The following is a 13,680-nucleotide window of genomic DNA, read 5'->3' on the forward strand; positions in this document are numbered from 1 at the left end:
TATTATTAGCGTTTAACGGAGCAAATAACTGTCGAAATATGTGAAATATATTAATCAATAGAACTTAATGAGCTAAACCAAATGACACGCGTGAGTGTACAAGCTCATGCATAGTTTTCGAGAAAACGGAGAAACAAAAATTTTAGGAATGATCAAAAAAACGGATCAAAAGATTGCGATTTTGGCCAAGAATTGGTTTTTGGATCAGGGGCCACAAAATTTTTGAACGGCCCTTACATTGACTTCTCGTATTTTCTACGGAATAAGCACATCATTCTGAGTTAACTGATAGTTTGGGTTGAGTTGAGTTGATTTTAGTTTAGCGTCCCTTTCAGCAATAAGGCTATATGAGACTTGGACCTACTGATTAACGTGGAATCCGAACAACATGAGCTCCCGCCGGGAATCGAACCCGGGACTCCCACGCCAAAGGCGCGTACGCTAACCGCTTAGCTACGAGGGAGCTCAACTGATAGTTTGGGTTTGGCTACACTATACGTAGTTCTGCAGATATAAGGTCTACAAGAAAATTTTTGATTGAAATATATTGATCTTTTGATCAAAATAATAATAATAATAATAATAATAATAATAATAATAATAATAATAATAATAATTTGTAAACTCAAAAATTTTATGCTGTACGAGAACCATGACACTGGTACTGAATTATACCACAATTGAGTACACAGTATTGCTAATGAGATATAGCCTAAAATTATCATTAAATCTTAAATTTTAATTTAAATAAAACTAAATTTTCGCCTAACCAACACACGTAGGTGTATGTCAAAAGATAAGACATATATCTGTCGAAAGATCACATTAATCAGAATAAAATAACATACTTATGGGTAAACTCAAGTACATAGTTTAAAAACAAACAAAAAAATTGGCGTTGCCAATAATAATTAACAGTTTTTATTTTGCTGAAGAATATTGTTATTTATGTGTGTTACGCGTGTAAAGTTATAATGTTAATAAACAGATTGTGTGTATAGTTTTTGTCTTTTCCTAACTTTGACACGTATACTCTATTTGTAACAATTCAAAGTAAATACAATCGCCATCAAAAGTTCGGTAAAGAAATCTAAAAATGCTTCATGGAGAATTAAATGCTTTCTTGCTATTTAATGGAAGTAACAAACAATATTGAATTTTCATTGCACATAGAGCAATACAGTTTTCATAAACGAATCAGAACATTTATTGCTAGCTGTACAGTATTTGAAGATACGTGAAAGGATTAATGAGAAAAAGTGTGCACTTGAATCAATTTCTTTTATTAAAATTATTTTAATTTTCTAGACTTTCAAAACTGTTGAGTTGCAACAAAGTACTATGTCAATCGTCGAATTAAAACTTCACATACACTACCGAACAGTCATTGCATATTCATGGACGGACATTTTGTTAAAGTTAATCCAACTATTACAAGAGCTTAGTAGTGTATTTCATTAGATTTCTTTTTAAAAATCCGAGTTTTGTTCAAGCAAATCGCATAGTTAAAAGTGAGCCTTCCTAGCATTGTAATCAAATTACTCGGCCAGCTAATCTGTATTAAATAAGAATGAATTAAGGACTCTTTACCTCTACTGACATTCTTAAGTTTACATTTCACAGTTGTATCATATATGAGAAATGAACAATATATATATATAGGGCCTATGTAAGATTCGAACCTGTAATTGTATTCTTATGCTCGTAAGTCTATGGACTGCGACAGTAAAATTTAAATACAATCAAGCAAATGTCAAGAAGGTATTGACATTTATTTTATGGAATACTATAAAAGATTTCTATAATTTGCTTATAAATCAAAAAAGAAAGTGTAGATAAATCTTAAAAACTTTCATAAATTGTATCGATCTGGTGTCTTCCAAAACGCAGTATTGTATCTGTATACATACATCTAACATGTTTTTCGAGAAGTAATAAGAAGTATGACATAGTATTTCACATCATTGTTGTACCAGAAGTTCTGGTTTATAAATACCATATCCTCATTTTATATATATACATTATGCTTTATAAACCTTTTTCTCATGACAAGATAAAATCAGAATTCTTCGCACATAATGATTTTAGTGTTGATGGTCAACCCAACAATGGTTATTCTTATTTCCTATACTTGAAAGAACATTCTACTTTATGCTGTAACATCACACTCTGTGGGCCTTGCTTAAATAAGAAAGTAACTAAATTTAGCGCAGGCTTTTTAAAACCACAAAATTTAATTTTATGCATACAACATTATAGGAACTACTTATTATAAACTCTTCACTACTAACAAAACAATACTTAAAGATTATAACATCAAACAAGAAAGCACCATATAATTCTTTTAACAATTTTTAATTTACGTACAAATAAGCAACTTCCACTACTCATTTATATTTCTGTCAAAATAATACTGCAAAAAATAGATTCACATTTTACTTTAAGTACCAAAAGCCAACTATAAAAATATAAAGTATACAAAATAGTTTTGACTATCACAATACAACACCCGAGTTAGTATTCATTTATAATGAAAATATTTTTTTTCTTTAACAATATTTTTATGGAACATTTTTCTTTTTCCATAATCCTAATAATTACACGCACAGGACACTCAAATCTACTCCATTCGTTTTGGAGATCTTCTAATGTGCCAACGTTCCTAACAAATAAGGCTTTGCCTTCTGAAGAATATCTATTGTTGGGTCAAGAGATCGTCCTAGTCCCTCTAGCACCATAATAGCCAGCATGATAGAAGAGAAGTTTGCATTTAGTTTCACTTGATGATCGATTAGTGTTGAGAAAAAGGATGACAACAAAGCAGCCACCTGAATCTGAAACCAACCAAAAATATACATATAGATATATTTGCAACAGTAAATAATGCCATAATAATTAATTAATACGTTAATGTAGATTCGATACATCAAATCCCATTAAGCTATGGATTTACATTTAGGAATATTTACATTTAAAATAGCTTTAAAAAACCTACACAAAGGACTTATGTATTCGTTATACAGTACATGAGTGTTACAAGTATACACTGCTGGTCTTTAAAATTGCAGTTATAGGAAAAGATAAGAGCTCGCCAAATTTAGTAGATATATATCTTAAGGGACAAGCCACCGATGATTACATTTACTGCTCTGTACGAAGGAAGACGGAGTCACACAGGCTTATTTAGTAAAACACAGAAACCTTATCAATGGAGCAAAAACCTACTGAGATACAGCGACGCATACAATGATAGAAACGTTCTGTATATTCCTGAGATGTCTCAAGCCATATGGTTTCGAGACATTGCCGAAATTCATCTGTTGTGGCCGCTAGGGTCTCTTGCATGGACCAAAAACATTTAACAGATGAGAGATCAGATGCAGTGCGAGTGATGAAACAATGGAATATAATGGCCATTGAGAAGTTGTTGGACGTAGTGTGTGTTACACGCAGTCGGACATTGTCCTGTTGGAAAATGACATAATTCAGGTACTTAGAAAATGGGGCCACACTAGGCTCTAACATCTCACTGATGTAACGGTGAAAAGTCGAAGTCACGTTAATGTGTACTATACATGAATGAGAACAGGATCCAAACCATAACGCCTAGGTGGCAATGCAGAATTCTGTTATGTATAACAATAAGGATCCGCAGTAACGGACGGTGTGGAAAAAAAAAATCCCGAAGCCTAGACAACATTGAAACAGAGCCGTACTGGCCAGGCGGGAAATCGGGAAATATATATTTCGCGGAAGGATATATATATATATATATAACGGATGGCCAATTTCTGAATTCGGAAAAGATCCGGAATTTAGAAAATTCCGATTTCGGAAAAATTCCGGAATTTCTACATTCCGGATTTTTCCGAATTCCGGAATATTTCCGATATCCGGATATTTTCCGAATTTCCAAATTCTTCCGAAATCCAGGAATTGAAATTTCCGGAATTCGGAAAATTTTGCCATCCCTAATATATATAGGGTAAGTTATAAATCATAACAACTGTTTATTTCTTGTGAATGGAGGGTAACACGGAAATCAACGTTACACGTTGAAAGATACATTACATACACTACTCTGTAGTAAATGTGAGCAGAGTTGCGGGTATGAACACGCCCTTAAGTTCAGGTGATGAGGGACATTTGCCAGGAATGGAGGTAACGAAGAATGAAGAGTGCTCATATGTGAAAGTGGAATTCTCTGCGAAAGAAATGCCACACGGAGCTACGGGAAGCACTGGGTGCGCGTACCCTTCCCTATCGGACAGTAACAAGGTGTATAGAGGCCTTCAAGTTGGGCAGAGTATCGATTGCCAATCTGCTGCACTGTGAATGTTCTGTGTCCGCATACAAGAATGTATGGATGATGGTGGTGGTGGAACATTGCTTACGTAATAATAGATGCTGCAGAATTAAAAGACCAAATACGAATTCCAGCAAAGAAGTGCAACACATTTTATGAGAGAACCTGAATGTAAAGTGAGGTACAGAAATGGACTCGCTACGAAACATGAAGTATCAATCTAGAGATATTGCAGAAATAAGGGGACGTCACGTTGAATTGCAACATTGCAACAATGGCACCTGGATATGAACCAGAATTCAAGTGACAGTTCAGTGAATGGCGTCATCCTCAGTCAATACGAAAACACAAGATTAGACAAAACAGACGTTTTGGCAGCATTTCGACACGATATGATTCACGTTAGCGCGCCACATACAACAGATGGCATTCAGTGCCTTCCCCATCGCCGGCAACGAACCACCGATGAACTTGAGAGATTACTTACAAGCCTGCTAAACACCGTAGATAACCTGGGAGACCAATTTACAACCTTGTATAAGTAGTTATGTGTGACTTCTGCTCATGCTATACGACTCCAATTGTCCGATTGCTTCTTCCTTGCTTGGGTCTCCTACATCCACTCTTGCTTTGGTGGCACCACTCGGTAGTATATGCAATATACTTTCCAGTCTATCGTTGATTTTTCGTGTTATTCCCCATTCGGGAAAACTAAATAGTTAATATATATAACACTAAATTACATTGTAATATCCCGCACATGGTTCTATTTGTAAACATTAACATGTGCTCTTATTTACAAACATTATCACGTGCATTTACTACAAGCCACTATGAGAAGCAGACGGCAGAACATCAGCGCCACCACTCATCATATGATAGAGAAGGTACACCAGCACCATGGCCATACTGGAGCAGCCATGAAATTCAGAGAATCAACGCAACAGGCATCAATAAGTCTTTGGCTGGTCAAATTCCCTCTTCTAGCTTGCAGTGGAGCTTTGAGAGTACATTAACCTAACCCAAACCTCCTAACTTGATACCTCCCAACATGGAGTTATCATGTTAAAAATTTTCGAACGCCCTGTATACTAATGTAAAATAATATATAATATAGAATATGTAAGGATGTAATGTTGTCATTTAATTTTCTTGTAATATTAAAAGGTAAAATTAAGTTAGGACGTGCATTAAAATAGGTTTAGGATTTTATTTCGTATTTAATGTCTATGTTTTGTTTATTTCTATCTTAATTTCCTATATTTTTAAATAATATTCTGCTTATTTCTTTTATTTTTATTTGTAAAACGCTTTTCCTATCTCCAATCATTCTGAAAACTCTATCAAAAATTTCTTTAAAAATTTTATTCAAAAATTATTCTTCATAAAATTCTTTAAACTTTCAGCCATTTTGATAAAAAATCGTCAAAATTCACTCGATTTTAGTGCATCATCTTCAATCTTGTCTTGTGTAACGTCAATAGCACAAATTTACAAAATGATTTATAATTAATCACTTTCCTTTAAACTCTATGATAACTCATCTTCAATCTTCAAACTGTTACGTCATTGTTGTCATACTGTAATGGCGTCAGCCTAAAAAAGCAATCCTCTGTTATCGCCCGTCAAATATTATCAACATAAAGTAATAAAAAAAGCCGCTCCCAAACGGATTTTTTACTACTAAAAAATTTAAAAAGGTTCAATTGCAAAATTTGCAATAATTTTTGCGCTATTTATTAAACAAAACAAAGCAAATAGCGAAAAAAATTAGTGAAGCAAAGCAGCCTAATGTTGTAAGTTGTCTGTATGCATTATGGACAAAGTCTAATTTCTGCAAAATAAAATCCTAATTTTTTAAAAAAAACCGTAATAGTTAATGGCCTTTTAACTGGTTCAAAATGGACTGTATGTTGTGGAAAATGTAAGTAATAGTTGTTTATTCTAAAACTATAAAATCCATCACAAAAATAAATAAAAATGGTTAACCAGAACGGGTACTTATAAAAACAACATTAAATTCTGCTTACATACAAACTCATCCAAACTGTAAGTAAGTTTTCTTTATTTCTAAAGTAGTTTCAAACGAAGTAACTTGGTAACCTAAATTTATAAATATTTTTTTAACCTCAAAATTCACCAAGTTATACCGTTGGAATATGGTGTTTAGTGAAACATAATAATATAACTATGTCTTCGTAAATTCCTTTCCCGTAAAATCTACACAATTACTAAAACAATATGTAACGGCTTAGGCTTATCTATAAAGGGGGAAAAAATAAAAGGTAAAGCAAATACTAACAAAATATACATGCAAGTGTAAAAATTTTCATTTAGAGTAACCATCAAAATTCCTATTATTCAAAAAAAGCAAAAATCTTGTAAAAGGCTATATGCAGTATTCTTTATTATTGTTGTAATTTTTTTTTATTTAACTATGCATCATTTGGCTATACATTAAAACCACACTAAACAAATAAAATAGGAATAACGTTCTCCGGTATAGAACATATATTTAATATATTTTATTCTTTTAAAGTTTTTTTTTAACCTTAACATATCCGTAAAGTATAAAAAAAAAAACCGAAGCTGTACTTTAAAAAAAAAGCACGATGGGTCGTTTTGTCATAAATTTCCAATAGGGGCAATTGGTTTTCTACACCGTGCAAACATTCATATAACTTTTTTTTTTGTAACAAAATCTCATTAAAAAAAATGTGGCCTGGACTGCCAACCAAAGCGTTTTTACATTATAAAATAAATTTGTTGGTATAAGTGTGTAGTGTAAATGTGTCTTAGGTTAGTGTAGGTTAAGAATTTAGTAATTTCATGTATATTTTGTTGTAAAATGTGTAGGCAAAAAATAAATAAATATAAAAAAGGGTGCCTAGTAATTGTAGCTGCTGTGAACAGCTAAAACATAATTTTTTTTAAAAAAATAAAAAATATAAATGCCAATGAAAGGCACTTTCCTTAAGATAGTCAAAAATAAGTAACTATTTAATAAAAGTAATAAATATTGGAAATATGTAAAATAAAATTTAAAAGTCCTAAAAATATGTATGCATGTAATATTATAAAATGGTTGGTCACAAATTGTGACACGCCCAAAAAAAAATAATTCTATAAAATATAATGCAATATATTATTATGCCCCTAAACTCAATATAAACAATCTATATAAAGCTTCAAAAAAACAAGTAAAGCTTCAAGTAAACAATTATGTTTTATTCCATATAACAAAAATACAATAAAGTAAAAAATTGTATAATAAAACATAATTTAGTCAAAATCAATAATGCATCTTCCTATCAATCCAATAATAAATCATCAAAAAAAAAATAATATAAGTAAAACGTTACAAAAAACCCATCAATAAATGTCACAAATCCTAAAATTTTTTTTTATTTACTTTTCCAAATTTTCAAGTTTATTTATATTTTTTTTCCGTTACGCAAACTTCATTTAAATAATACACTTATAAGGCAGGTCTTCTAAGTTCAATCCTTTCTCCCATAACTATAAAGCGAGTAAGTGCATCCCCAGTTGCAAGCTATTCTTCTGTGGTGGCCACATAGACTTATAACTAATTAAACTGGTAATATACTCAAACACACCTTAATCCCAAAAAAACAAACATCTAAAAACAACAATAAACACAAATACACACATAAACAAATATAAAAATTAATTATTATTTTACTAACAAATTTGGCGACCCAGCCAGGATGATATTCGGTAATGAAACTTGTAATGTTTCGATTATATCATTCTCAAGGAAGGATGGTCACAAAAAAAAAGCAAGTTGAAAAAAGTAATAAATCTTTATAGATAAGCAGAAATAGTTGCATATTGTCTGAGTAATTGGTAGATCCGGGGAATTTTATGAAAGTTTATAAAAAGAAAAAAAAAATATGTCGTGTAAAAAGTTAAGTAAAACCAATCAGTCTGTGGACAAGTATAGTTGTTGTAACGAGCTAATAAATGGAGTAAGCGTCTTTTGTGACGATTGTCAATTGTGGATTCATTCCCAATGCCAGGAATTGTCGGAAACGGAAGTCACCAAACTGCAACAAAGTGTGGAACCGTGGTATTGCAAATATTGTACTGTAAAACGTGCGGCACAGGTAGACTTGCCGGCGTCCAATGGAGAAAATGACACAAAGAGGGGTTCACTGGTAGTTCTTCCGCAGGTGACCGAGGTAGAAAATAATACTGTAGTGCAAAAATCAGTAAAGTCACAGTCCACGTCTAACTTAGCTAAACTTTTACAGCAATTTACTCAAACATTAAGTTTAAAATTTAATCAAAAATTTGGTAATGTTAGTACTCAGTTAAAACAAGTCAATGTTAATATAAACACTCAGTTAAAACAAGTTAATACTAATATAAACACTCAGTTAAAACAAGTTAATGCTAATATAAACACTCAGTTAAAACAAGTTAATGCTAATGTAAACACTAGATTTAAAAATGTAAACTTTGCGTTAGAGCAAATAAATAACAAATTTTCTAAAGTAACTAATAGCATTCAAGATCTCAATAACCGGTTTAAACAGTTTAAGTTAAAAACAAATACCACTATCACAAAAAAGTTCAAACGTATAAGTAAAGACATGGAGGAAGTACGTCAAGACGTCCAGGACCTTCAGTCCACTTTCACAAATTATCGCAAAACATTAAATAAGCGCGTAACAAATGTAAAAAAAAAAGTTGCATCTGTCAAAATGCACCGTAAATCGTAGATGTAACTCTCTAGCTAAGGAAATATCACGTCTCAAATCACAACAAAAAAACAACTATCAGCAACTTAAAATCAAAGTACAAACCCTTACAAACCGCGTCATAAATAAAGTACCTAAAAAAAATAAAAAACGTTTGTATACTAAATCCGTTAATTCAAATGGCTCAGATTCTAATGCTTCAGTAAAAGTTCCAGTCTCTTCGGTTAAGAAAACTGCAACCATCACTACAGTAGCGGTGTCGGGGTGCCTGTCAACGGCCAGGGATACAATTTGTGGAAATGTCACCCAATTTTCCAGTCACATGCCAAATAAGGAGGTAAAACAAATAAATAAAAAAATTAATGGAAAAAAAATAAAGGGGTAATTAGGCGCGTTCCTTTAACAAGTGTAACCTGTCTGCCTCATCAATGTTGCCAACTCACGCATGTTCCACTAATGTCAGCTCAGGTTATTCCGAGTGGGGTGCGTACGAGCGTTAAAGTTCTAAAAAAAAAGCACAATCATACAAAAACTACCATCTCCAAAAAATCTTCATTAAGTCAAAATTTAAATAACCTTATAACTTTTAAACAAAATTCACCAACAAAAAAAAAAAACCCATATTAAAGTGTAGCACTCCTCAAAACACCAATAAACATACAAACACAACAAACAACAACAAACATATCAACATCCAATTGTCAAAAATTCAAAACTTACCCATATTTACAAAAAAATTCAAACAAGCTAGTTTATTCCTCAAAAACTTAAAACAAACTTTTCAATTATTAAAGGCTTCTAACCAAAAAAAAATTATTATTATTGCCACATTATTTAACAAAAAAGGCTAAAGCTTAATATAAAACAATCAAAAAACAAATACAAACTTTCAATAATTTTATTCAATTATTCAAAAACAGTTTTCTCTCTTTACAAATAAAGCACCTACAAAAAAAATTTATACAAAACATGCAATATAACCAAACAAAATACCCTCGTTTAAAAAACTTCACCTAAAAAGTAATAGCAAAATATTATACAGTCGTGCATCATCCAAATAAAAAAAATTAATCAAAATTCTGCTTAACTGTTTGCCTCCAAATAAGTCTAAAATATTAAAAGCTATAAAACCCAAGTCCACACAACAGTTAATCTTAAAATTAACCAAATTAAAAAATTACCCAAAACACACTAAAGCCATAACTAAAAAAAATAAAAAAAACCTTTCATACAACAAATAATAGTCCAAAAAAAGTTAAAAAAAAAAACAAACCAAAAAGTCGTCCTCACAAACCAAAAAAACAAAAAAAAACTCTAATAAATAATTCACAAAATTCCTCCAATACAAAAAAGCAAAAATCACAATATCCTTACAAAAATCAATAAAAAAATAAAAATTCCTACAACCAAAACATAAAAGGTCATGGCCCAAAAAAACCGCAGTATAACCCATACCAAAAAAAACCAAAAGTAGCCTTTGGCTATAAAAATAGTAAAAAATACAAAAATTACCCAAATAAATCCCAAGTTTTCCCAAATAAAAATAAAACTTCTAATAAAATGCGTGCCAGTCCACCATATGCATCGGGTGTACCACTGTCCACCTGAAGCTTTATTTGTTTTTTTGAAGCTTTATACAGACTGTTTACATTGAGTTTAGGGGCACAATAATATATTGCATTACACTTTAAAGAATTATTTTTACCGTGCGTGCTACAATTTGTGACCAACCATTTTACAATATTACATGCACACATACTCTTAGGACTTTTAAATTTTATTTTACATATTTTTAATATTTATTACTTTTATTAAATAGTTACTCATTTTTGATTATCTTAAGGAAAGTGCCTCTCATTGGCATTTATATTTTTTATTTTAAAAAAAAATCTTATGTTTTAGCTGTTCACAGCAGCTACAATTACTAGGCACCCTTTTTTATATTTATTTATTTTTTGCCTACACATTTTACAACAAAATACACATGAAATCACTAAATCCTTAACCTACACTAATCTAAGACACATTTACACTACACACTCACACCAACAAATTTATTTTATAACGTAAAAACGTTTTGGTTGGCAGTCCAGGCCACATTTCTTTTAATGAAATTCTGTTACTTAAAAAAAAAAAAAGTTATATGAATGTTTGCACGGTGTAGGAAACCAATTGCCCCTATCGGAAATTTATGACAAAACGACCCATTGTGCTTCTTTTATTAAAGTACAGCTTCGGTTTTTTTTTTATATACTTTACGGATACGTTAAGGTTAAAAAAAACTTTAAAAGAATAAAATATGTTGAATATATGTTTTATATTGGAGAACGTTATTCCTATTTTATTTGTTTAGCGTGGTTTAAATGTACAGCCAAATGATGCATAGCCAAATTAAAAAAAAATTATAACAATAATAAAGAATACTGTATATAGCCTTTTACAAGATTTTTGCTTTTTTTGAATAACAGGAATTTTGATAGTTACTTTAAATGAAAATTTTACACTTGTAATTCCCATTGTTCGGGAACCATATACAACGATAACATTATATATATTGGGCAGAAAGTGCTTTAATGTGTGTACTTTCCCAAGAAAAGAAGAAAAAGAAAATCTATAGTTAATAAGGTATGACTTACTTGTACTAAACAAACAGCGATGAAGGGTTACCAAATAATTACTTTCTTTTCAATGTATATAGTGTGTTATTTTGATTATAAGTGTTTCACACTTAATCACAGAGTTCTGAATGAAAACGAATCAAGGCTGTCATTCCCTGTGTTAGGAGCCATTTTGTAATAATTTTATTTTACGTTATTTTGGACATTACTTTTATTTTAGTCAAGTGTATTTATTGGGCAATTTTCTGTGCAGCGGAACACTTACTAACTTCTTTACACATATAATACCATAATGCATTGTCCCCAGTTAGCTCTACGACCGTTGGGATTATAACAAAATACTTTGGATAGATTAATAATTACCTGTACCTTGGGCAGAAAGTGCTCATACATGTGCACTATACTTAATAGAATGTTAATTTAATAATAACAAAAGAAGAATGTTTTTAAGATATGTAAAATTATTATTATGGGATAGTTGTTGCTATGTAAATGTTTATGGATACCTAGTCAGCAAGTTTGTGTGCTTGACAGTTTGAAGGAAAATATATTATAAAGTATATCAGCTAATAAACCATTTTAGCAACGTTCATCGACGTTATCATTCTAATAGAAAAGGTGAGAATAATGGTATATAATTATTAAAGATAATTTTTACATGCAAACAAATACTACCACTTAAGATTTATATATCTTACTAAGCCGAACCAGGTTGACGACTACCCTTGGTGAGTCGTTATAAAAATTTTGGTTTACCTCACCCGGGATTTGTTGTAAATTCATATCCCGAAGCAGAGTAAGGTTGAATTTACTTTTGTCATAAAGTTAATGAGTACAAATTTCACCATATTGAGAAGTGGTAGAATAATTATAAGGAAAATGGACACTGAAATAATGGAGAATGAATCCACTAATAGTGACAACGGTGAACCTAGTGTAACATCAGGATTGACATCAGAAGACCGAATCTTGCTAGTCTTACAGCGGCAATTGATGCAAATGTCTACCGAGTTAAAGCAGACGATGAAGCATAACTCTGAAGAATTAAGTAGACGAATAGAACAGAAGTCTGATGAATCTAACAAGCAATATGAAGAATTAAGTAGACGAATAGAACAGAAGTCTGATGAATCTAACAAGCAATACGAAGAATTGAAGCAGACGATAGAACAGAAGATGGAACAGAAGTCGGATGAAACGAAACAATTAATTATCCAGACGATGAGCGATATCACCTCGCAGTTCGAGGAAAAGTTAAAAGGAATATCGGAGGAATGCCAGGGTAATCACAAACACCTGAGCCAAGAAATCAGTGATATAAAAAAGGATTTAGAAGTAACCGAATCTTCTGTTCAACAACAAAAGATCCAGGTCATCAATAATGCTAACAACATACGAGCAAATACGCAGTCGATAGCTACGTTACAGGAAGAAATTAGAATGCTACAGGTTAAGGACAACACACACCGTAATAACATGTGTAGTGATCGCATGGAGTTTCCCCACTCACCAGAGATGAACTCGCCTTCGCCGGTGTCTGATGAGGATATTATATTGGAAGAAGTACATCCGAAGAGTACAGATGGGCGAAACATAGATGGTGTAACGACACATCACGTCATGGATAGGAACTATCACCCAATAAGTACACGGAATGATAAAAGGAAGGTAAAATTAAGTGTTAAGATGAGTGAAATACGAGCTATGAGCAAATTCAGTGGTAAGTGTAACGAGAATGCTACTTCTTTCTTAGAGAAATTCCAGGACGAATGCAATATTATGTGTATAGATAGATCACAATATATGAAATTAATCCCTCATGTATTACTCCCACCTTGTTCATTATGGTTTAAAGCAGTACGTGATCACATCAGTACATATGAAGAATTCAAAGCGGCACTGATCGCCAATTATGAAAATGACTTTTTGCTTGCGAATAGAGATGCTACCATTAGAAATCAACACTTCAATCCTCGATTGCATAAATCTGTTGTAGAGTTTGTTGTAAATACCTACAACGAATTAAAGGTCG

At 31.8% G+C, this 13,680-nt stretch overlaps 1 protein-coding gene across 4 annotated transcripts in view; it reads right to left on the reverse strand.

Moving 5' to 3' along the window:
* Positions 1–1,753: 1,753 nt before the first annotated feature.
* LOC145680719 (putative aarF domain-containing protein kinase 2) overlaps positions 1,754–13,680 on the reverse strand; it is a 71,227-nt gene continuing 59,300 nt past the window's right edge. For all 4 annotated transcript variants that reach the window (XM_081751656.1, XM_081751657.1, XM_081751655.1 and 1 more), the window contains one exon: positions 1,754–2,834. In XM_081751656.1, coding sequence (XP_081607782.1) covers positions 2,646–2,834 — 189 coding nt within the window. In that variant the 3' untranslated portion in view covers positions 1,754–2,645. The remainder of the gene's footprint in view (positions 2,835–13,680) is intronic.

This window comes from Thermobia domestica, chromosome 3 (assembly GCF_964235325.1).
Source record: "Thermobia domestica chromosome 3, izTheDome1.hap1.1, whole genome shotgun sequence".
Taxonomy (NCBI): Eukaryota; Metazoa; Arthropoda; class Insecta; order Zygentoma; family Lepismatidae; genus Thermobia; species Thermobia domestica.